General features: G+C 46.7%; 1 protein-coding gene and 1 long non-coding RNA gene across 2 annotated transcripts; one reads left to right on the top strand and one right to left on the bottom strand.

Moving 5' to 3' along the window:
* Window positions 1-222: 222 nt before the first annotated feature.
* Window positions 223-16,516, bottom strand: DUS3L (dihydrouridine synthase 3 like). Its single transcript, XM_074203872.1, has 13 exons — window positions 16,382-16,516; window positions 14,110-14,422; window positions 12,643-13,248; window positions 10,622-10,663; window positions 8,242-8,394; window positions 6,618-6,734; window positions 5,032-5,097; window positions 4,833-4,943; window positions 4,172-4,268; window positions 2,989-3,064; window positions 1,401-1,589; window positions 1,112-1,240; window positions 223-405 (listed from the first exon to the last, which is right to left on the bottom strand). The coding sequence occupies exons 1-13, from the start codon at window positions 16,459-16,461 to the stop codon at window positions 333-335; spliced, it is 2,052 nt and encodes a 683-aa protein (XP_074059973.1). The 5' UTR covers window positions 16,462-16,516; the 3' UTR covers window positions 223-332.
* Window positions 16,517-16,721: 205 nt separating this feature from the next.
* Window positions 16,722-22,531, top strand: LOC141500568 (uncharacterized). The gene is made up of 2 exons (XR_012471971.1): window positions 16,722-16,957; window positions 17,356-22,531. It is a non-coding gene; the product is annotated as an uncharacterized LOC141500568 (long non-coding RNA).
* The last annotated feature ends 429 nt before the right edge of the window (window positions 22,532-22,960 follow it).

Raw genomic sequence — 22,960 nt, 5'->3', positions numbered from 1 at the left:
CCCAGAAAAATAGTGAGCACTTAATGTTTCCTGATTGCTGACTGATCAAATGCCCTTGGTCCCAGACCACCCAATCCACTGGGCCTCCTCTCTCTAGAGGGTTGGGGTCTATGTATGTGACAGCTACTGGAAACCCAGGAATACATAGATACAGAACTAAAGGGTTTGGGGCGGGAAGACAACTCCTAGTCACCAAGGAGATTCAGGCAAACAAAACGGTGGGCTTTATAAAATAATACAATTTATTTCTCTACTGAACCCTCCCAGGATACACATGTTGAGGAGAGGGGAGGACAGGACAGGGGTGCCCACTGGGGCTCCACTTCAGACCGCTACCTGTACGAGTTAGCTTTGTGCTTAGGCAGGAAGCTGAAGGCAGGTGGGACGGGCCCCAGGAGCATCTCACTGAAAAGAAGCCAGGAGGAGTGGGAGTGAGGCCTCTGGTCCCCTCCCTTCCACATAACTTACCCTGCCTAGGGCTCAGAGGCCCACAGAACTAGGGGCTGGACAGACTGGATTTCAACCATCATTTTATCCAATTATCTTGCTATTCTAGGTAGGGAAAAGGGTCCTAGAGAAGCATGGAAGCTTTCTGTGCTTATCCAGTGACAGATACTGTGCCTATCAATTCAAGCTACAAGGTTCCCAGGCTGCCCTCTCCAGGTCCAAAGCAGAGCCAGATCTAGGTTAGGTTTGACTATCCTGGAGCTGAGGTCAGAGCTCATGAGATCCTTGCTCGGATGGAAGCACATGAACATCTAAAGGGGTGCCCATCTCAGTGGGCAGCAGCCACTCAATGACCTAACACAGGGAATCAAAAATAGATGGAGAAGTAGTATGCTGGTTGGTCAGCTGTGTGACTCTGAAGAGAAGTTCCTTCATCTTGTTGAACCTCAATTTCCTTCTCTATAAAATGGAAATAATGAGGTCCTCCTGTGTGTTGAGAGGATTAAAAGGTGCTCTTCCAAAGGCAAAAGCACCAGACAGATTGTCAGTGAGGGATCATTTCTTTTCTTTTTTTGCAGACCCCAGAGAACCACAAACCAGAAAGAAGCTGAGGGGTTGGGGTGAATGAAGGGAATGGGGGTGGTGAGCAGCATCTGGGACAAACCTGATGGAGATCCAGTCATCCACATTCTGGCTGGCCATCAGGGTCTCCAGGTGATCCCGCCCCAAGTAATAAGGAGGTCGATCATTGATTTTCTGAGGCAGATGTTCCAGCAAACCCACCGGGATGTACCTGTCCATGCCAGAAAGCAAGCCTGGGTCCCATCTGCCACAGGACAGCCAGGGAAGACGGCCCACGCCAACCTCCTTTCTTGGGCCTCACTGCACCCTGGTCTTAAGCTTTAGTCCCCAGAAGACATCCCTGCCCTCCCCAGTTGCTGCCCAGTTTGTACCTGCACAAGAAGGACAGCCATTCAAGCAAGAACTTGCGGGTCTTCTCCACCCCCTGAGTATCGGAGCCCCAGTGCTCCAGGCCATAGTTGGTGAAATCCCGTAAAATGTCGAGGCGCTCCCTGGAGGAGATGTCCCAGTGTCTCTGCTCCTTGATCTCCGTAAAGAGCCATGGTTTGATGAGGGCACCTCTGAAGATGACATGGGAACACATCCATCAGCATTCATCAGTCAGCACTGAGCCCAACAGAGACATACCCCTGATGTGGGCCCGAGAAGAGAGCTTTGGTCTAATCAGTCTTGGAGACTGAGAACTAAGCCTCAGGGTCAGATGGTAGCCACAGAGAATTAGTCCAGTCCAGGCTTCCAATAGAAAAACAGCTGCCCATTCTCATAATCAAATGGCCTATATCTCAGAGTACTATGGCCAAAAGTGCCATAGGACCTTTCCCTCTTAACCATCTTATGGGGTAAGGAGCACAATGTTTTACAGACAGGGACAATGAGGTAAGATTATTTGTCTGGAACCAGCTAGGAGGTCCTCAGGGTAGAAGAGGAGCCCAGAAGACCCTGACTCTCTAATCCCCTATTTTTCTCAGACCAGGCTGCCTCTCCCAAGCCACTAATGTCCTAATCAGGCACTCACCTTAAAATAAAACCCATCTAATACACCCCAAAAGAAAACATCTCCAAACTCCCTAAACCACAAGGTAGACCTTCGCTTCCAATGCAATAGCAGCAGAAGCTACAAAGCAAGAAGCTATAAACTGAATCTTGACCTGTGACTCTGGCCTGCCCTTTGCCCCAGAAGCCAAGTTGCTCAGGAAGCACCAACTGAGTGACAAGCTCCAAACTGGGCTGGCACACTGGGCTGGTGCTCTGGAAGGGAACGAAGGTGCAGATCCCAGCAGAACTACTGGTTCTAGAAGCTTCTGGCTTGCTGAGCCTGCCTTACTCCTGAGAAACAGCACTTGAATCCAGGGGGCCCCCATTCTGCCAGTTCAAGCCACACCTCCATCATATCCCCAATAAGTGACCCCTGGTGTGGGAAGCTCCCACCTCCTCAGGTCACCCTAATTCTGGATAAGCTCCTCTCCTGAGGAAGTATTTTCCTCTTATGCCAAAATCTCCCCCCTTTAATGACAAAGACAGCAGTCATCGCAGGGCTTAGTAGCTATCTTTACCTTGGGGACAAAAAAATAACCACCACTTTCTGGTGACGGGATCTCCCAACTGAACCTATAGTCAAAAAATGCCAGAGCTCATGCTATACAGCATAGCTTTCAAGAGCCCAGGGAACTTGACATTAAAGCCTGATTAGAGGATCAGGCTCCAAGTGTGGTCTACGCAGATTCTTCCAAGACAGTAAAAACCTGTATGGCTACCAGGAAACTCTGTTCATAAATGGCCCTTAAAGCACCAGCTGGGGGAGCTCAAGGTCTATGCTGTGGATGCTGGGATAGAAGCTAGAAGGTGCCAGCACTAAGACACTCCTTTTTTTCTCTTTGCCCCTTGTTCCCATGAACTCTCCCAGTGTGGACCACCATTAAAGGTGGTCCACAAGTTTCAAAAGCAAGGATCACCTCTTACCGAGCAATCATAATGCCAGATACACCAGTCTGCAAGGCGCGATTGGCATCTTCGTAAGATAAAATGTCTCCATTTCCTGTCATGGAGAAAACACAGACCTTAGAGCTAAGTGCCCGAAGCCTGGCCCTGCACAGGAGAGGAGAGGGACAAGAGGGCCCAGAGAGCATAATAGCTTTCCTAAGATCACAAAGTAGTCAGTAGCAGAGCAACAGTTGAAATTGAGGGCTTGGTTGTTTCCACTGCGTGGCAGGAGGTAGTAGCCAAGATAACTTGAGATACCTCCCAGACTGCAGGGTAGGCATCCCCACCACAGCACAGTCCATTTTTGAATTGACCTGGAACCCAAGAATGCATCTAAAGTCTTAAGCCCTGTCTATAAACTGAAGATGTCACTGCACCCTGTTCTCTCTCTCCTGACATTATCTTTGTTCAGGTGAAATGTTCTTTGTCCCTTGACCTGAGCTGTTTGCTGCTTCTAAACCTGAAGTATCTTCCCTGGGCCCTGAGCTCTGGAACCTTCCAATTAGTGTAGCAGAGGCTCTTGATTTGGCGCTGGATATGGGAGGAGAGTGCTGGGGGGAGAGGCAGTCTTTGAACTTAGCTGGGAAAAATTACACCCTTATAAACTGGCTTCCTTTCTAAATCTATGTATGTTAGTTTACACACTTAAAAATGCTATTCTGAGAAATGTTCCACAGACTTTACCAAATTGCTAGAGGGGTCCATGACCCAAAAGAGATTAAGACCTTTTGGAATGGAACCTTCTTGAAGTGACCACTCTAGAAAAATGGTACACTAGGGATAGGGGGAAGTGAAAAGGAATTATTTGATCTGTCCAGGATTAAGTGTGATAATCCACATTTATATAGTGCTTTTTGGGGGGAAAATGTTAAAAGAATTTTTAACATTCTTTTTTTTTAAATTTTTTTTAATTCCAAATTCTCTTCCTGCCTTAACCTCCTTGAGAAGCAAAATGATAGATTCTACACATGCAATTATGCAAAACCTCTTTCCCTATCAGTGCTTTAAGGTTCCCAAAGGGCTTTACACATAAGTGTAAATAAGTGGTTATCATCTTTATTTTACAGATTAGGAGACGTCCAGAGATTCAATCCACAGAAGATGGGGTGGACAGGGAAACTGGGACCCCCCCACCCCCCAGGTAAGTCCAGGACATACATACCAAAGAGGGGCATGGGGCTGGCCACATCTGCACAGTGCTGAATGTACTGCCAGTCAGCACCCTTGGTGTAGCGCTGCTCTCGGGAGCGTCCATGGAGCTAATCATGAGTGGAGGTGGAAGAGAAAGAAGGGACCATTCTCAGCACCTCAAGCTCCAACAGAAGAGAGAGTGAGGCCTGATCCAGCACTCTGTGGGAAGGCTGCTGAGGGGCTGGCCTTGACCTCACCAGTAGTTCTGAGATCACTTGGGGTCAGTGGCAGGGCTGACATCTGGTGTCTCCAACTCCAAGATAACACTGCTTTGCCTTCCTCCGTGCTGTACCCCCCCAATTCCTAATGTTTCCTACTGTGTCTCCACTGGCTGTCAGTGTGGACCAGATGGATCTCTAATGGACTTATCCAGCTCTAAATTCTGAGAGTCTTTGATTCTCCCATGCACCTCCAAATTTAGGCCAAATTCCCTTCAACTCCAGGTTGAGAATGGATCCAAGCCTCTCACTATGGGTCTGTGTGCAGGCTCTGCCTCAGTCAGGATGGGATATCATGCCCGAGACAAACTACAAAGTTTGGTGAAAAACCTCAAATTACAAAGAAAGCACTTACTCCAACCTGGGACCTAGGAGTCCCTCCCCCTCCCAGCAGGCCAGTGCAGCCCCCCTCACCGTGGCAAGGGCCACTCCCCACTCTCGAAGTTCAGGTAGAAGTCGGTGGGCCAGGTTGACCTTCTCCTGCACCCCTGTCCTGATCTTCACAGTCAGAGGCACGTCGAGTACCTACAAAAGAGAAGGCAGGGGATTCTGCTGGGGTTCATCCAGGCCTGGGCTCTTGGGGTCTGGGCTCAGACAGATGTGAAGGATTTACCTGATCCATCCCTCGAACAATCTGTTCAAATTTGTTGGATCGATTCATTAAGGCACAGCCCCCACCCTGCAAAAAAAGCATTGGGAAATTCTGAGAATATTCCTTAGACCAGTGGTCTCAATTTTTTTGATCACATACTTCTTTAGTTCAAAAATAATGATTGTTTGTCCTTCATTTTCGAAGAAAAAGGATGCTGTGCTAAGTCACCAGCCTTTCTCCTCCAGAGCCCAGATCTGGGTCCAGTGGCCAGATGTAATCAGGACAAACTAGATGATGGCCCTGGATATAGGCAAGCAGGGTTAAGTGACTTGCCCAAGGTGTCACTGCTACAAGAATCTGAGGCCAGATTTGAACTCAGGTCCTCCTGACTCAAGGGCTGGCGCTCTATCTACTGCATTACCATAAATAGGTTTGTGTCACTAAATGTGTAGGTTTACTTTTTTTGTAAATTATATCCATGTACAAATATAGTTATACAACTGACACAAAAAATAGAATTAGAAAAAGAATGCTCTAAAGATCCTTAGAGTCAACAAGCTTCTATTGGAGTTTACTGAGGAGGGGAGAGAGATGGTCAGAACCACACTTTAAGCACCTGTGTGGAGGATGGGCTAGAGATGGGGTAGATGGAAAAAAAATCTGAGGAGAGGGTAAGAACCTGCCCCACAGGCTGGCTGTTTGTCAGGGAAAAGGAAGGATGCTGGAGGTGTGAAAGGAGAAGCAAAAATGCAGCCATGGAGATGACATGGAGGGAGAGAGAAAATGAGATGTTTCAGATGACACCAAAGTGCTGGAGATGCCCAGCAGGGCAGGTTTTCAAGAGGGAAGACTTTGACTGGAAAGGCAATTCACAACCCAGTCATGCTGGCACATTCAGTGAGATTCACACACCACACTCCAGAGATGAGAAGTGGAGTGAGAAAGGTCACAGGCTGTTGGGTTAGGTGGGGAGCAGAAGAGCCAGATGAGGAGTAATGCAGAGGAGGGGCTGTTAGAGAGAAAGGAGAGGGGCAGCTGTTACACCGGAGACAAGTTCATCACTGGCTCTTGCTGGGAGGAGGAGCTGGGACTCCTCTGCTTAGTTGGTCACTTTCCCCTTGGGCTTCCAAGCCAATACCCTGAGGCATTGGTACTAGCAGTCAAGGAGCAGTGTCTCAATAAGAACTATATCCCTAGGACAGCTAGGGTGCAGTGGTGCAGTAGATAGAGCAATGACCCTGGAATCAGGAAGACCTGGGTTCAAATCAGACCACAGACATTCAATAATTACCTAGCTGTGTGACCTTGGGCAAGTCACTTAACCCCATTGACTTGCAAAAAAAAATCTCTCTCACAACAAGGTAACAGAATGCCTCATAAAAAGGAGAGCTCCCAGTCATTGGAAGTGTTGAAGAAGCAAGGTGATCACTTTGATGAAGAGACAGGAAGAGTCTCTGTGGTTTAAAGAGCCCTTTCATTTATCCCAAAGCTCATTGGTAAGGGTTAAGCAGAGACTGTGGAGGAGAGGGTGGCTGGCACACCCTCAGTTTTGATGGTAAGAAAGGGTCCAGGAGTGGTGGGAGCCTTAGCAGGCAGAGGTCCACTACCTTCTTGTACACAAGGTCGATAGGGCAGCCGACATTGATGTCCACAAAGTCCACCTCCACGGTCCGATTCAGCAGCTCTGCACACTTGGTCATGGTGTCAGGAAAGGCTCCCTCCAGCTGTAGGGAGAGAGGACAGGGAAGCTCCTGGCCAAGTCCCTCACAACATACATCACCTGACCCTCAGGCCCCACTCATCCCCAATGGCCCGTAAGAAGCCAGACCTCACAAAGACGAATAGCACCGAGTCTTCAGGGAGGACTTAGAGGCAAAAGCCTGGATTTGCAGTCATTGGCCTTGAGTTCAAATTCCAGCTCTATTATATTATTATATCCCTGCCTTGGGCAGTATGACTATGTGTTCTATAAAGTGAGAGAGTTGGGCTCAACTAGCAGAGAAGCCTCTTGTAGATGGGGTGCCCATAGTGCCATGCTTGGGTGCTGTCTTGTATAACAAGTCTGTCAGCATGACCAGTTACACAGATCAGTGGTGATTTTAACAGTCCCTTTGAGGAGAGAAGCTGGGCTGAGTTAAGCAGCCAGCCAACACCCCAGAAGCCAGCTGGCCCTAGAACAAGGGTCCTTAGGGCACCTGGACTCAGCTGCTTAAGGGGAAGCAGAGGACAGCAGCTGGCATCTGACTCAAGGCACCCTGGCTATCTCACCACACGGTTCTCCAGCTATGTCCCTAACACAGTGCTGAGAATCAGATCAAGGCAGTTCAGGGGTGCAGTGCAGGAAGCACCAGTCTGGAGTCAGGAGAACCCAACTTCAAATCTGGCCTCAGACACTTGACACTGTGTGACCCTGAGCAAGTCACTTGACCCCACTGTTTCCAAAGAAAGAAACAGACAGACCCACAGGGTAAACAAAGGCAATGAAGTACAGATGCCTGTTGGGGGAACTGAGAACTCTTCAGTTTGGGGAAAACAAAGTTCTTAGAGGGAAATGTCAAAAGAGACTGGAAGGAAAATTAACAACAGGTGGAGGGTCATGAAAAGGAGACGCAACCAGATCTGTGCACGGAAGATGGATGTGAACAGGCAGAAGGGAGACAGGAAGGCTCCTCTGCTGGGATCTTGGAGGTGGGAAGGGGGGAGACCTGAAGGACAGTGGCCATGGGAAGAGGCCAGAGGCAAGAGATGCTCCTGAGGTGGGATCAAGAGGATGAGAGCTGAGGAAGAAGGAACAGTCTGAGATAAGCCTAGATTTGTAAATGTTGTTTGATATGTTCAAGTTATTTCAGTTACCGCTGACTTTTCATGGCCCCATCTTCATGGATCCAATGAGGAAACTGAGGCAAACAGGATTAAGTGACACTAGTAAGTGTGAAGTATCTGAGGTCATAGTTGAACTCCGGTCTTCCTGACTCCGGCCCCAGGGCTCTATCCACCACACCATCTGGGTTTTTTGGTATAGACCACTTAATTAATAAAGCACCTAGCAGAGCATTAAGCTTACGGTGCAGGGTTTCCGATCTGTTCCAGAATTATCCTCCACTTCTAGAGTGCTGGTCAGAACCCTGGCTCAATCATCTCTCTCAAAAGAGGAAAAAACCAAAGCCCAGAGAGTGGCTATGCAGCCAGTGTGGTTCCCTCAGGCCCTGGCAAGGGAGGGCAAGCACTGACCTGGACACCAAAGAGGTCTTCCGTGTGGTGCCGCTTGAGCAGGGCCCACTCTGAGGACTGGCCCTGGAGCAGATTGGTACACACGGCCATCTCCCCGCAGGTCACATCAGCTCCAAAACGCTTGCAGATCCTTCGGAAGGGCAGATTGCCACACTGAAACCCCCCCCAAGACAAACACGCAGCCTCATGAGAGCCAGGCAGCCAGAGCTCCACCCACAGAGCCTGTCCTCATCCCCACCTCCACCCCAAAGCCACTTTCACCCTCAAGGAATTAGAAGGTGATAGTGCATTGCTAAGCTCTGGAGAAACCAAGAAAGACACTCAACAGCTCCTGCCCTCAAGTCCACTGTCTCAAGACACTATGCAAATGACTTGGTACAAAGAGACACCAGAAAGAAGGAGCAATAGGAGGACTTCCTGGAGGAATTGGGAGTTGAGTTAAAATTTTGTTTCAACCCTTCAAAAAAATGGCATCCCACTCCTGGCTATGGACTGGCCCTCCAGGTTTCAGTACTCAAGCCAGGGGCCTGGGCTTCACAATCTCAAATGGTCATTTAGTCCCTCTGGAACTTCTTCTTCTGCCCTGTAGTTTCCTCTTCTAACAATGAGAAGCCCAGACCCCATAAGCTCCATGGTTGCTTCCAGCTTGGAATTCCCTGACATAGTCAAGGACAGACCTAATAGCACCATATTACACCAAATTATTCTGAGCACCTTGGTGGTAGCAAGATGCTGAAAGCAAAATGGATGTCTCTGATGGGGGATGACTAAAAAAAACCTCTGGTCTACAATGTAATGGAATACTATAATGCAAGACAAAGAGTTCAGAGAAAATTATATTGCAAAGCAATATAAGCAGAACAAGAGAACAAGAGACACAAAGATAACATGGATATGTTTTAAAAATTCACTAAAAGAAAAACCCAGAGTAAGAAAAAGAAATCAACTAAAGCTCTAGAGATAAAATAATGAAACCCATCTCCTCTCTCTTGGCATGAGAGACAGGAAAAAAATATTGTATATCCCATAAGACAAGGCTTCTGTACTATTTTGCTTATGTTTCCTTGAAACAAAGAAGTATTTAGTCCTGAACAGGAATAACAAATTAACAAGGATGCAAACACAAGTGGAATCATAAAAATGTATTTTAAAATAAAAATAAACAAATCTTATGATTCTAGGAGTATGTGTAGGAGAAGGGAGAAGAAGCGCCCAGGGACAAGGGAAGGAAAGACCCAGAAGGGCCACCTGGCAAAGACAAATGTTCCCTCCAAGCTGAGCCCATCAATATCACAGGCACCTGGGAGAGAATGAACAGTTATGGGCAGGGAGAGAGGGGGACAAATTCTCCCTCCCTCACTCCTGCCTTTCTCCAAACCCACTGGTAATCATCTACAAAGCCATAGGCTGCCAACCTTGGCCTAACTGCTGAATGAAATAAATTCAACTTGCTTAAGCTGACAGGTTCCCAGAACCAGCAGCCCCTATATGGCATTGCCCTGGAAGTAGGGCATGGAAACCCAAACAAATAAGCAGGGAAGAAGCAATGACTGCCAGGGGTAGTAGGCTGAAACAGAAAGAACACTGGATTTGCATTCTAAGGGCCTAAGTTCAAAAGTTAAGTTTGGATGGATCAGAAGGATGTTTTCTTTCACATAGCTCCAAGGTATTATCTAAGGATGTGTATTTACAACCTCTCCTCCTTGCCAGATCTGGTGACTCTCCCATCATGCCAAGGGAAGTTTCCTATCCTGGTCACAGACTTGGTGTCACACAGACACACGTCACTCCTTTCAAAAGGTTCAAGAATCCTTAAGGAAAGTAGTTCCCTCTTCAACATGCCAGGGCAATCCCCATTTCATAAATGGGTGAACTCAGTTCTGGCAGAGAGACCAAGAGTCCTTTATTCCAAAGGGACCCAGGGGCTGGAGCTATGCTAGGGATGATTTCTAAACCTATCCTAATTTAGACCAGGATGGTTACTTCTTTTTGTAGGAATCTAAACGGGGGCCTAAAGGCATAAATTACAGCAACACAAGCTGGGCAAGCTTGGTTTCCCCAAGAAGCAGTGCAGCAACGATGGCAAATGCAACAGAGGTGGAAGGAAGCCTTGACTTTGAGCCTCAGCTCAGTATTATCCATGTTCCCTGGGAAGGGCTGGAAAAGGAAGTCCCCTTCCTCTCTCGGCTTTCTTTTCCTCATCTATAAGACTCTGTGCCCACTTTCTTTTTGAACCTTAAAGTGCTCATCTGTAAAAAGAGAGGTTAGGATAAGAGATGATCTCCAAGGTCCCCTCTTGTCTGACATTCTGTGGCCTGCCAGTCCTGGAACTATAACAGAGAGCTAGCCTGCTTCGTGAGAGAGGGGAACAGGGACTTACCGTGGTGAGCGGGGCCAGATATAGCTTGTTTTGGATGTTTAGCTAGAAAAGAAGAAGAGAGGATCACTAAACTGGAAGCAAGTATAGCAGAAGGACTTGGGAGGGAGGGCACAGAGGGATCACTAGGCTTGACTGTGCCCGAGTCAAGCTGCCCTGAGTCACAGGCATTGGCCCAACCTCACTTTCCATGGGGTCTCAACATGACATGGCAAACAGAAGAAAGGTTCATGTTCACTGGAACCAACCAACGCACTTGACCTTCATGGGGGAAAAGGAGATGGGAGGAGTCCTTAAGGCTGGTTCTAGCCTTCAAGGCCCTTCTCAATGGTGCCATATTCTCTGCCAGTCTTCTCTCTGTTTCCCAACATGTACCTCCCCTGTGCATCCCTACCCGTGCCTCTATCCCCTCCTCCCCACATGCCTCCTCCTCTTCCTATTCTAGACACATTTCAGTTAAAAAGCTATGCATCCAAGCATCCAAAAAAAAAAGGGGGGCAGCTAGGTGGTGCAGTGAATAAAGCACGGGCCTTGGAGTCAGGAGTACCTGGGTTCAAATCCGGTCTCAGACACTTAATTACCTAGCTGGTAGCCTTGGGCAAGCCACTTAACCCCATTTGCTTTGCAAAAATCTAAAAAATAAAAATAAAAAAAAAAAAGCTATGCATCCTCTGGACATCCAGCCAGCACATGCTGATCTCTGATTCTCCCCAAAACGCTGGCGATAAGCATACTCATAACCTCTCAGATATCATCACTAGCATTACTATTTAACTTGTTAACTGTTGTTCAAAAAGTTAAACTCCACTCAAGCAGAAGGAGATGGAGCTGAATCATATCTGGGAAATTGTGCCTGACTTTCAACAATCCCAGACTGCATTGTTGTTGTTTAATTCTATTTTATTAAATATCCGTTTTCTTTCTTTTTTTTAATTCAATTTTATTTTCCAGGTCCAAATTGTCTCCCTTCCACCTTCCCCTCCCTTCTCTCCCCTTGATTTCTTTTGTTTTTGTTTTTAGTTTTTTCAAGGCAATGGGGTAGGTAATTATTAAGTGTCTGAGACCAGATTTGAACCCAGGAACTCCTGACTCCAGGGCTGGTACTCTATTCACTGCACCACCTAGCTGCCCCTCCCCTTGATTTCTTAAAAGCACTGACCCTTGAGTTCATATCTGGCTTCAGACACTTAATAATTATCTGTGTGACCTTGGGCAAGTCAAGTAAAAAAAAAAGGAAAGAAGAACAAAATCTATCACATACATAGAGTCAAACCAAACAAACATGACCACATTGGACATGTTCAAAACCCCAAACCTGCCCCGAGTACATCACCTTCTTATTGAGAAGTGGCCAAAAGGCTTCCTCATGAGTCCTCGGGGGTGGGGGTGGGGGTGGGTGGGGGGTGGGGGTAGGGAAGCCAAGTAATACAGGACAAAGAACAATGACTCCAGAGCCAGAGAACCTAGGTTCAAGTCTCATCTCTAATGCTCACCACTTGCACATCACTAACCTCTCCAGGCCTGTTTTCTCATTTGTCAAACAAAAGCACTGGCTTAGATGGGTCTCTAATGTGCTGTCCAGCTCCAGAACAATAGTCCTCCAGTTGTGAGTCATGGATTGCCACTCTCCTAAGAATTTCCCAACATTATCAATAACCCAAGGGGTGACAGACAAAAAGCTCTTAACCCAGTGGCCCAATCTTCCTATTAGAACATGTAACTCAATTTTTAAGTTGTATGTGGCTTTTCTTCTCCATAAAACTATACATTGTTCAAGGAACAGGGCATATCATCCTTTGGGTACTAGATAGCATAGGGTCAAGCACTGGGCAGGAGGACAGGACAGACTTGTCGAACAGAGCCACAAAGTACAACGGAGTTACACTGGCCCATCTTGGCTTTGATCTAAGGTCATAACTGGCTTCCATCACAGAAACAAGACTCTCTAAGTGGAAAATATGGGCCAGGGAGCCCAGGAAAGTGAAACTGAGAAGAGGAAAAGCTGGCACTTCTGTCATACATACCCTTTTCTTCTCACAAGGCCGGAGTTTGATAAGGTCCTCATCAGTCAGGTGCCCTGAGGAACACACAGTGTTTCTCTTGGGATTGGTTCCTTGCTCAAGGATCCCTGAAACAGTTTCTGACAATGGTAACTCTGATTCAAGACTTGCCAGAGATTCATGAGCATCACCACCAGCAGAATTCTGAGCCAAGTCGATGGATGCTTCGACTTGTTCACTTTTGGGAGCCTCTGGCTCACTGGTGGGAGGTGGCGTCTGGTCTTTCCCAGGTCCTACCCTTCTTGACTTAGACAACTGTTTCAGGTACTTCTCTGAGTGGTCAAACTGTACTTTCTTCTTTCGAAGTTGATGCTGGAGGTCTTTGTTGAGACTATTGCTGGTGAGTTTCTGGCCTTCCCACTGCTTCACAAGCTCCTCCTTCACCAGGTTCTGGTGCTGGGGACCCAGGTGGGCCCTGGCAAAACGGCACGTCACCCCGTAGATGCATCTCCCAAAGGTCTCAAACAGGACACACTTGTCTCCAAGGTCTGGGGGTTTGGAGGCCAAGTAAGTGTCCACGTCATGCAGAAAACGGCAGCGCTCCCCAAAGAAGCATTTTTCAGCTGACTCCTTGACAGAGGAGATAGAGGGGGTAAAACTGTGTTATAAATGCTGTGTGAGCAGCCCTGGCCGGCTTGCTCTGAGAGGATCCTATGAGGGAGGAGGGAGTCCTGGGGAGTGACAGAAGCGTAAAAAGCCATCAATATGATCTTTGTTTATGAAGCTCTAAAAAAGAAGTACGAGAGAGAAGAGGGAGAGAGATGCCATTCACAGGCAGGAGCTTTGCCAGGAGGTAGACCGAGTAGCCCAGGGGGGTTTGTCCTACTGTCTATGCCCATCTGGTCTTGAGCCCACACCAGAAAGCAGTAGTGCCCCTGGGACTCCACCTGGCTCTGGGCTGGCCAGAAATCAAAAAGGGCCCATCCTGGCCCTGAGCCTTTCTCTACAATAACCTCATTGAGGAATCTGACCAGTTACTTCACTGGCCCAGGATTCAGCTTTCTCATCTGCAGGTAATCTGGCTAGCTTGGTCAGCCTCCCAGAGCCCTGGGAAGCTCAGAGCAAGAGAACAATAGTGTTGGCACTTTCAGAAGTTAAGGGACTTACATCTGTTACCTCATTTGAAGGGTGAGAAGTGATAATAGGACAGCGAAGGATCTTATCAAATTCAAAGTCTGTAAAATGAGACTATATGCAATTGAGGTTCAAGAGCCCTGAGGCCAGGACACCAGACAAGGACATCCCTGGGAGAACTGTTGCCACTCCAGTCACCCCATGCTGCCCAGACAATACCTATTGAAGAGGATTAAGTGCTAGGCAAAAATTGAGGCCTGGCCTGAGGACACTCCAAACATGCTGTGGAGTTCCCCAGACCAGGGACTCAAAACCAAGGCCTCTGCTCCCCATCCACAGTAGCTGAGGTGGGCTCACCTGGACCAGGGATGGGCATAACCTGTTGTCATCATAGCGAGTTGGTTTCATGTGGGGTCTACTCTTATTCTGGCCCCGAGCTTTCTTTTTCTGCTGGGGCTCCCCTTCTCCCACTCCTGAAGGCTGCCTTTCCAGACCATCCACTTTTCCATCATCAAGCTTGAGTCTTTTGGCTCCAGGCTCAGATGAATCACAGCAAACAGATGATTCCGCCTCAATTCTGTCACTGTCTGGCTCTCCCACAGCCTGGTCACCTATGCTTTTCCCTCTGGTTCTAAGGAAGGCATGGAACTGTTCCTTTGTAGTGAGGTACCTGTAGAGGGGAAAATGTGGGTTTGCTAACAAAATCAGCAACTCTGAAATGGAAAGATTATCAAGGGTGCCTAGTTTAACCTGTGCCTGAATGCCCTTCCACTACATTCTCAACAAAAACTTAAGTCTCCAATTAAAGATCACCTGTGCTAGCAAATTCACTACCTCCTAATAAGTACAAGACATGGTCCTGGTTCTCTTACGGCATTCAAGACAAATCAGCTCCCTCTGTCTCAAGAGAGCCCTTTAAATCACAGGATTTAAAGTTGAAAGGAGGTCCCCTCTTTTTAGATCAAGAAACAGAAGAACAGAGAAGAATGATACCTTCCTTGCTCATAGGTCATGTACCCTGAGTCCTCTGATTCTAGCTTCACAGTACTTTCTGCCACACAAGGCTACAGACATGAGCAAGTCTTCTAGAAAATGGTTCTTCTATAAGCTAAACTTGTCCAATTTTTTTCAACTGTTTTCACAGAGCATTCTGGACCCTTCACTATTCTGATCATTCTCCTCTGAATTCATTGGCCTTCTTAAAAAATGGCACCCATGCGCCCCAAGAATAGATAACATTCCAGATGAAGTCTGGACCACAAATTACAGAAAGACTATTACTTCTTTCAATCCATATGCCAGATGTAGTAGCCTTTGGTCACTTTAGTTATCTTTTAAAAAAATCACCTCACAAGGTTGGCTCAAATAAGTATATCCTTTCTTCCTAAACCACTGAGCCAAACGCAACAAGGGTGGACTCAGATGAGCTCAAATTCCTTCCAGTTCTGCAGGCTGCAGACTTGTACTGCCCGCAGTTTGAGGGGAGTAGATGTTTCTTCCAATCTGGTGCAGGATGGATTTTATGATTCTAATAGAGAGGCTTAATGTTTTGTTCCTAAATTCACCAGGCAGGAGGAGACATCTATAGATGCAAGATCCAGTTATAAAAGGAAAATTCTGCGCCTCTCCTGTCCGCTGGTCTGTCCCTGGAAAAGGAGACATGCACCAGAATGCATCTCGCCCTCCCTCCCAGCCCTGCTTCCTTCCTTCTGGAGAGGGAGAAGAAGATTTAAATTATACATTATATACAAATCGAGCCATGGCAGGGGAAGGGAGAATAAAGGTTGGATGAACTGGGTTTAAGTTCTAGCTCTATGGCCTTGGCTCCCTCCTCTTTCTTATCCTCCACTGCCTCTTCTCATGCATTCATTCATTCATTCATTCCCTTCCCTTCAATCTCACAGTTGCCACACTGTTGTGGGCTCTCATCACCCCCCCCCCCCTGCCAGCTCTTCCTTTTTTCCTGTCCATAGCTGTCCAATCCATATTGGTACACATTGACCTGTCACCCCCCCCCCCCAGGTCCAGGCCCTCCCTCTGGCCTCTAGGCTAGCCTGCTTTTCCATGCTCCCTTCTAGGGTTTTGCATTCAAGACATCTGCATCATTTGCTGTTCCCTGTATGGACCGGGCCAGATCCCAGAGCCTATCTGCCACCTCCTAGAGCTGCTGTTCCTCATGCCCAGGGCCACCCCCTCCCCACCTCCTGGCATCCCCAGCTTCCAGGAGCCACTTCCAACAGGAAGTCTACACTGTACTAATCCCCACAGGTTCCTTTCTCTCCTTCCTCCAGGTCCTCCACCACTTTTTACTTACTCTGGGGTCGGACGGGGTGGAAAAGGGCTCCCTACACTATAGAGACTACAAGTCCCAGAATGCAGCAGGAGCTGTCAAGGCATCACGTGCCACGCTGCGGGCCAAGCACTCATCCAAACACGTAACGGCGGTCCGTCCGGGTACTCCAAATCCCGGCATGCAGCTCAGCCCGCCAAATGCTAAATCCCAGAATGCAGCGTGGCTTAAGTCAGTCACTAAAGCCCGGCATGCCAAGCGGCCCCTGTCAGCGCGCAAGTCTCAGCATGCCGCAACCCTGCCCCAGGCCGTCACGTTCCCCTCAGCCTCGCTACTCACTGGGGTTTGATGGGTGCCACTCCTCGCTCGGAAGGTCCGATATCCGGGGCCCCGCCAGGAGCGAGGGTCTCCTCCGCCATGGCCGGGCCCGCGAACCCAGGCGAGAAGGGTTTTCCCGTGCGGCGCCTGCGTGGAAGCGAGCCTGGTGCACGTGCACTCGTGCGCTTGCGCCGAGTGTGCGTCCCTACGGCTTCCGGCACCCCGCCGTGCGTGCGTGCGTGTGCGTCCTCTCCGCCTCCGTGTACGCGCGGGGCCTCGGCGCCTTCCCTTTTGCCGTGTGCGCCTGCGCAGCATTTCCCGGAAACCCCGCCCCCTTCCTGGGTTGACTTGGCGCTTGTTCCGGGATCCGGAAGGGGGCGTGGCTCCGGGGAAGGCGGGGCCCAGGTGCGTGGAGGAGCTAGAAGCCCCCCGACCCGTCGGGTCCTTGGTTCCGGAAGAAGACCCTGACATCAGGGGTGATGCCATGACAGGCACGTGTACTGCCAAGGCACCTGCCTCTCCTCCTCCGGAGCCATCTGGGGCCAGAGGCCGGAGGCCCAGGATGCGGTGACTTGCCCAAGGTCACATCACCAGCAAGTGTGTGAGGCTAGACTCGAACCCCCGGCCTTCTGACTCCAAGCTCCATCCGCTGCGCCATCTGGCTCTGATATACTATCCTAAGCATCCCCCCATGCTGGGAGGGTCTGTACCCTAAGCCCCTTCCCCCCTCCCAACTGATATCTGTCCCAAGGGCCCCTCCCCCCGTCCTCCAAGCTCTGACCTAAGCTATGGACAGGTCTGGCATGGGCAGTGTTTGAAGGCAATTATTCCCTTCCCCTGCTTCTGTCTTCAGCGCCCCCCGGCCCCCCAACATTCCGATTCCTAAAGCCTACACCCGGCTCTGATCTGCCTCATCCTAAGACCCCCGCTCCCTAAAGCACCCCCGCCCCGAATTCTGTTCGACTCTGACATTCCGCATCCTAATTCCTTTCCAGTTGTAATGTTCCAAGCTGCGAGCCTCCTCTCCCTCCAGCCGGAGCCGGATGCTACTCTAAGGAGGAAGGGTTTGAGAAGCCCATCCTGGCCAGGCAGGCACTGGGGCAGCGGTAGGGCCTCACTTATCCATCCATTGAGCTGAGAACTCATTGGAACCAATTGATGACTTGTGTTGGGATCAATTTCAACCTTCAACAAGAAAATGCAATTCTGGATCTGATTCTCAGGAACAAGGAAGGGCCGGCTTCTGGGGTGGAAATGATGGGAACTTGTTGGAGAAGTGACCCCTCCATCCTAGAGTAGATAAGAGATGAGGAAAACTGGGAATAGTCTGCTGTGCACTCTAGATTGGGAGAAAGCATCTTTCTATGAGTTCAGAGGAAAAATAGAAACCCATTCTATCTCAAAAGCTTCGAGGGGGTGAAAAGACTCAGGAATGAAATTCTGAAAATATAAAAGGAAACCATTACCAATGAGGCAGGGGGAAAGGATTTGTATCAAGAGATAATGTGGATGCACAAGAAACTCATCAACCAACTTAATTTTTAAAAATGTACAGGAGATTGGGGCAGCTCTAGGTGGTGCAATGGATAGAGCACCAGCCCTGGAGTCAGGAGTACCTGAGTTCAAATCCAGCCTCAGACACTTAATAATTAATTACCTATCTATGTGGCCTTGGGCAAACCACTTAACCCTATTGCCTTGCAAAAACCTAAAAAAAAAAAATGTACAGAAGATGGAAGTAGGGCCACCAACCAGTTAGCAGTCAACATTTAATAAGTACCTTCTATGTCCCAAGCAATGTACTAAGTGCTGGGGATACAAAAAGAGGCAAAAGATTACTCTCTACTCTGCAAGAATGGGGGGAGAGGAGGGAGACGATTCAAAAGAAAATGAATCTAAGAGTGTATCATAGCTTAGAAGCACTAGAAGGGGAGAAAAGCTTCAGGGTGAAACTGCAATTGACATTTGGTTTTGACATCTGGACTATCAGAAGCACAACAGGAAAATGGATTAGAAAGGTGGGGAGAGTTAAGGCTAGCTGACTGATTAGGAGGCTCTCCATACAAGGGGTGATGAAGTCTTGAACTAGAGTGGTGGCTGAGTGGAAATGATGAGATGAATACAAGAGATGTGAAGATGGAAATGGAAATATGGGAGTCAAGGCAACGCTGATACTGAGAACCTGGATGAATGGGGAAAAGGTGATATTCTGAAGAGGGATGAATTTTGGAAAAAAGAATAATGTGTTCTGCTTTGAATTTAAATTTCATTGCATTTGTGGTACCTTGGAGACATTCAATTTGAGTTGTTCAATTGGCTGCTTGTGGTGTGGATGGTTTTGAGGTTTTGCTTTTTTATCCTTAGTGATATCATGACACGCAAGTGAATGGAGGGCTGTGCAAGGTCAGCAGCCTCACATTCTCTTCCAGAGCCCTGTGAGTCCAGTGGCCAGATATGGATCAGGACAACTGCAGATGGCCTGGATGTGGTGGGAGAGCTACCTATCTACCAGGATGAAAAAAGTCAATAAAGCCTGTAAAGAACAGGGTCACTCCTGAGGTGATGATCAAGCAGGCAGAGATCTGGACTTCTGCAGAAAGACTAGAATTGAATACTGTATTTAGATCTGGAAATCATCTGCATAGATATGTTAATTGAGTCTATGGGGGCTGATAGGAAAGAAAAGAGAAGAGGGCACAGGATTGCCTTGTGGCATGCCCTTAGTTAGTGTGCATGACATTGATGAAAATCTAGGAAAGGAGACTAAGAACAAGTGACCAGAAAGGTAGAAGAGAATAGCGACAGGAGAGAAGAATATCCAGTAAGAAAAGCTGATCAGTGGTCCCAAATGCTACAAAAAAGGATGAAAATTGAGAAAAGGCTATTACCTGGCAATTAAGAGCTCATTGTTAGCTTTGTAGACGTAGTTTCTGTTGAATTGTGAGAAGCCAGATTGTAGAAGTTTTAGACAGTGAAAGAGATGATTTTTTCAAGGGGTTTAATCAAGAGAGTGGGGGATATGTTCAAAGAGGAGGACTAGCAAGTCTGGTATTGTTCCCACTGACTTGTTTGAGTTTGATTCTGCCTGTGAGGAATCACTATTCAGACCCAGGAAAGCAAAAGTGGAAAGAAAATTAAAATGTATTAAAAAGTTATAATACATAACAAAGTGATAGGTAAAGAGAGAGACAGAAATAAAAGGACAGCCAAGCAGAGTTGACTGGGCCAGAGAGTCAGACTGGCACCAAGCCGAGGTCCAACCCAGATTTTTATGGTCTTGTCCCTTATCCAGAGGGCATAAGGTGAATTCCCTCCCCCCCCTTATTGACTCAGAATTAGGTAGAGGATTGAAGCCTGAGATCAGGATAAAACTTTTACATTAAACAATAAAATAATGGTAGTTCATTTACATCTCAAGAGTGAGAGGCCTCCACCCAATTTAACAAAATTTAACAACCTTTAAGATTACAAATTTTGTTTCTGTTACATTCATAATTTTCTACATCTTTTCCCTGAATCAGTATGAGGGCTTGCTGAAGAGTTCTTTTCAGGGCTACTCATCCACCCTTAGTGTATCTACCTACACTCAGCTCTCACCTGTGGTTTCAAGAAGTTATAAGGGGCAGCTAGGTGGCACAGTGGATAGAGCACTGGACCTGGAGTCAGGAGTACCTGAGTTCAAATCTGGCCTCAGACACTTAATAATTACCTGGCTGTGTGGCTTTGGGCAAGCCACTTGACCCCATTGCCTTGCAAAAAAAAAAAATGCTATCAAGTGACCTTTCTTTGGGGTGGCTAGGTGGCATAGTGGATAAAGCATCGGCCTTGGAGTCAGGAGTACCTGGGTTCAAATCGGATCTCAGACACTTAATAATTACCTAGCTGTGTGGCCTTGGGCAAGCCACTTAACCCCATTTGCCTTGCAAAAACCTAAAAAAAAAAAAGTTATAGAAATATTTACTATAAAATAATTTTTCCAAGATTCCCTAGTTGCATATTGTTTTGATTTTCATGAAATAAAAATTATCTGATTTTTCCTATCATGATCACTTCTATCCCTTGTTTAAGAGAGTGAGGCTGACAAATTTTTTCCATTATTCTGGAAATTATGCTAACAAAGTTGCTAAAAATGTCCATATCCTCTGGCTCAGAGATCCTATTGCTATCTAGAAACCCCAAAGGAAGTCAAAGAAAGACCTCATACACCAAATATTTCTAATGACCCTTTTCTAGTATCAAAAGACAGGAAACAAAATAGATGCTAATGTATTTGGAAATTGTTAAATAAATTGTGGTACAAAGATATATTGGAAAATCCATTTGCCATATGAAACAATAAACACAGGAAAAAGTAGAAAGATGCATGGGAAAACTTATGCTGAACTGATACATAATAAAGTAAGTAGAAAAAAGAAAAACACTAAAGATAACCACTTTAGTTGTTAAAGTGAAAGCCCTAGAATCAAGAAGAATTCAAATCTTCCCTCAGGTATTTATTAGCTAGGTGACCCAGAGTTAGTTATTTAACCTCTGTTTGCTCTCAGCTCCTTAAACTATAAAATGGGAATAGTAATAGTACCTGCTAATAGGAACCACTTAGCATAGTGCCTAGCTTGAAGTTGCTGCTGCAATTTATCTTGAAGAGATCCATGACATCAGGGAGCTGATGCCATGACATGCATGTAAACTGATTTCAATGAGGGTGGAGGACTGTGCAAGTCACCACCCTCATGGAAGGGTCTGGTGACCAAATATTAAGGATACAAGTGCAAACAAGCTAGAATCTGGGTGGATCTACAGTAAGCCACTGCAGGGGGAGGAGATGGCCAAGAATTGTGGAGCTGGTTACCAGCTGACAAGGGGAAAGTGGGTTTTCACCCAGAATGAAGTCCAAGGTTAGTAGTTTTTTGGGGGGGGGGGAGTGAGATGAAGTTGATGAGGGCAGCACTATGAGAAAATCACTACATCACAAATGGAAAAAAAGGGCAGCACATGCAACAATTTGAATACTATATTATAATCAAGCTTGATTAAAGAAAATATAGAAGTACATCTCCCTCCCCATGCAGAGGTCAAGACCTATGGATGTGCAACACTGCAAACACTGTCACTCTTGGGCATGTTAGTTCCCCAACTGTTATTGTTTTCTGTTTTGATCTTTTTCAGGCAATATCGCTGGAGGAGGAAAGGAATATATCTAGAAAATTAAGGTTATCAAAAAACAAAAGACATCAATAAAAATGTTTCAAGGTGGCATGACTTAATAGAAAGAGCTTTAGACTTAAGTTTTAGCCCTGGCTCTGTAACCTTAAAGCTAGCCATTCTTTCTTGTTAGGTATCCATTTTCCCCATCTGTAAAATGTGCACGTCAACCAAGATAATTCCTGAAGTTTTGTCTAACTTTATATATGGGAGAGTTTGCCTGCCTAGTTGATTTTTATCTGTTATTTTAATCAAAATATTTATCTGTGATTTTATCAAATATAGGCCACCCTTCTGGTGACCTTAAAAAAAAAATACTATGCAATGGCAGAGCCAAGATGTCAGAGTAAGCCAGAAACAGTAAAACTCCAGGGGTCCAGCCTCAGCGGGGTCCTTGGATAGGATAGAGGGATAGAGTTGGTGAAATGAGTTGAGTCAACAAGTGGGTAAAGGCAGGAACACGTTGACTGACTGTCAGCTGCTTAGATTTATTTTTATAGTCTCAGAATCATATGAAACAAGCAAACAAATCATTTCCTTGGTTACTAAAGTGTACAGTTTTCATCATTAATCATATAGTTCATATGGTTACAAGTTTGATCGTGTAGTGGTTACAAGTGTGACTATCAATCATGTAGTTAATTTTCTTGTCCCTGCTCAGACTGTGATGACCTCAACCTGCCTGTTGCCTGGTTTGTTGCTGCATAGTAAAGTTATTAATTAAACAGAACTTTCCTTATAATAATCTTTGATATAATTTTTTTAATGGAATGCTTTTATGTTTTTGTGTCGCGTATGTAATGTTTTTCGATATGCTCCCTCGACAACCTATAGTGAGGGGTAGTTATGTTTGTCCACCCATCCGTTGACTCCTTCAATAACCAATTTTCCTTTCAGCCCTTGTTGGTAGACGCTACAGTTTCCATAACTTTTTATTCTTTCCCAATAAACTAAGGCTGTTAGAGTTCACATATTGGTTACCTGTACTAACTATTCTCTCACCATCTTTTTCATATATTCCTGTGTATGGTAAGGGGGGCAAAACTGTTAATTTCCCTGGAATTCTATCTGACCCATCTTGTATCTGGTTTCCCTGTATATAGTCTGATGTCTCCCTGGAACTCCAGTGCTGTGTCTTCCAAAGATTTCATAATGTTGAAGCCTTTTGTATGTCTCAGGGAGAGGCAATCCTGTTAAATTTGGACAGAGTTCACAATCTGTTTTATTCAAGGAATTTCTCTGAAATCCCTCCTTTATAGTCATTCCACTATTATGATGAGTAAGTTTTGCAATCAATAATAGACCTATAAATATGGGTATACATGGAATCCCTATATATATTGAAGAAGGAAATGTTCCATCAGGCAGCGTGACTGCCTTGGGTCTTCTTGCCGTGAC

Source organism: Macrotis lagotis, chromosome X, assembly GCF_037893015.1.
Source record: "Macrotis lagotis isolate mMagLag1 chromosome X, bilby.v1.9.chrom.fasta, whole genome shotgun sequence".
NCBI lineage: Eukaryota > Metazoa > Chordata > Mammalia > Peramelemorphia > Peramelidae > Macrotis > Macrotis lagotis.
This window is presented reverse-complemented; position numbering and strand designations above follow the sequence as displayed.

Coding starts and splice junctions, on each gene's coding strand:
- DUS3L (XM_074203872.1), bottom strand. CDS start 16,461: ATGGCGGAGGAGACCCTCGCTCCTGGCGGGGCCCCGGATATCGGACCT. Junction 6,735..8,241: donor AAGACCTCTTTGGTGTCCAG/GTCAGTGCTTGC, acceptor CTCTCCCTACAG/CTGGAGGGAGCCTTTCCTGA. Junction 4,269..4,832: donor GGGGAGTGGCCCTTGCCACG/GTGAGGGGGGCT, acceptor ACTCATGATTAG/CTCCATGGACGCTCCCGAGA.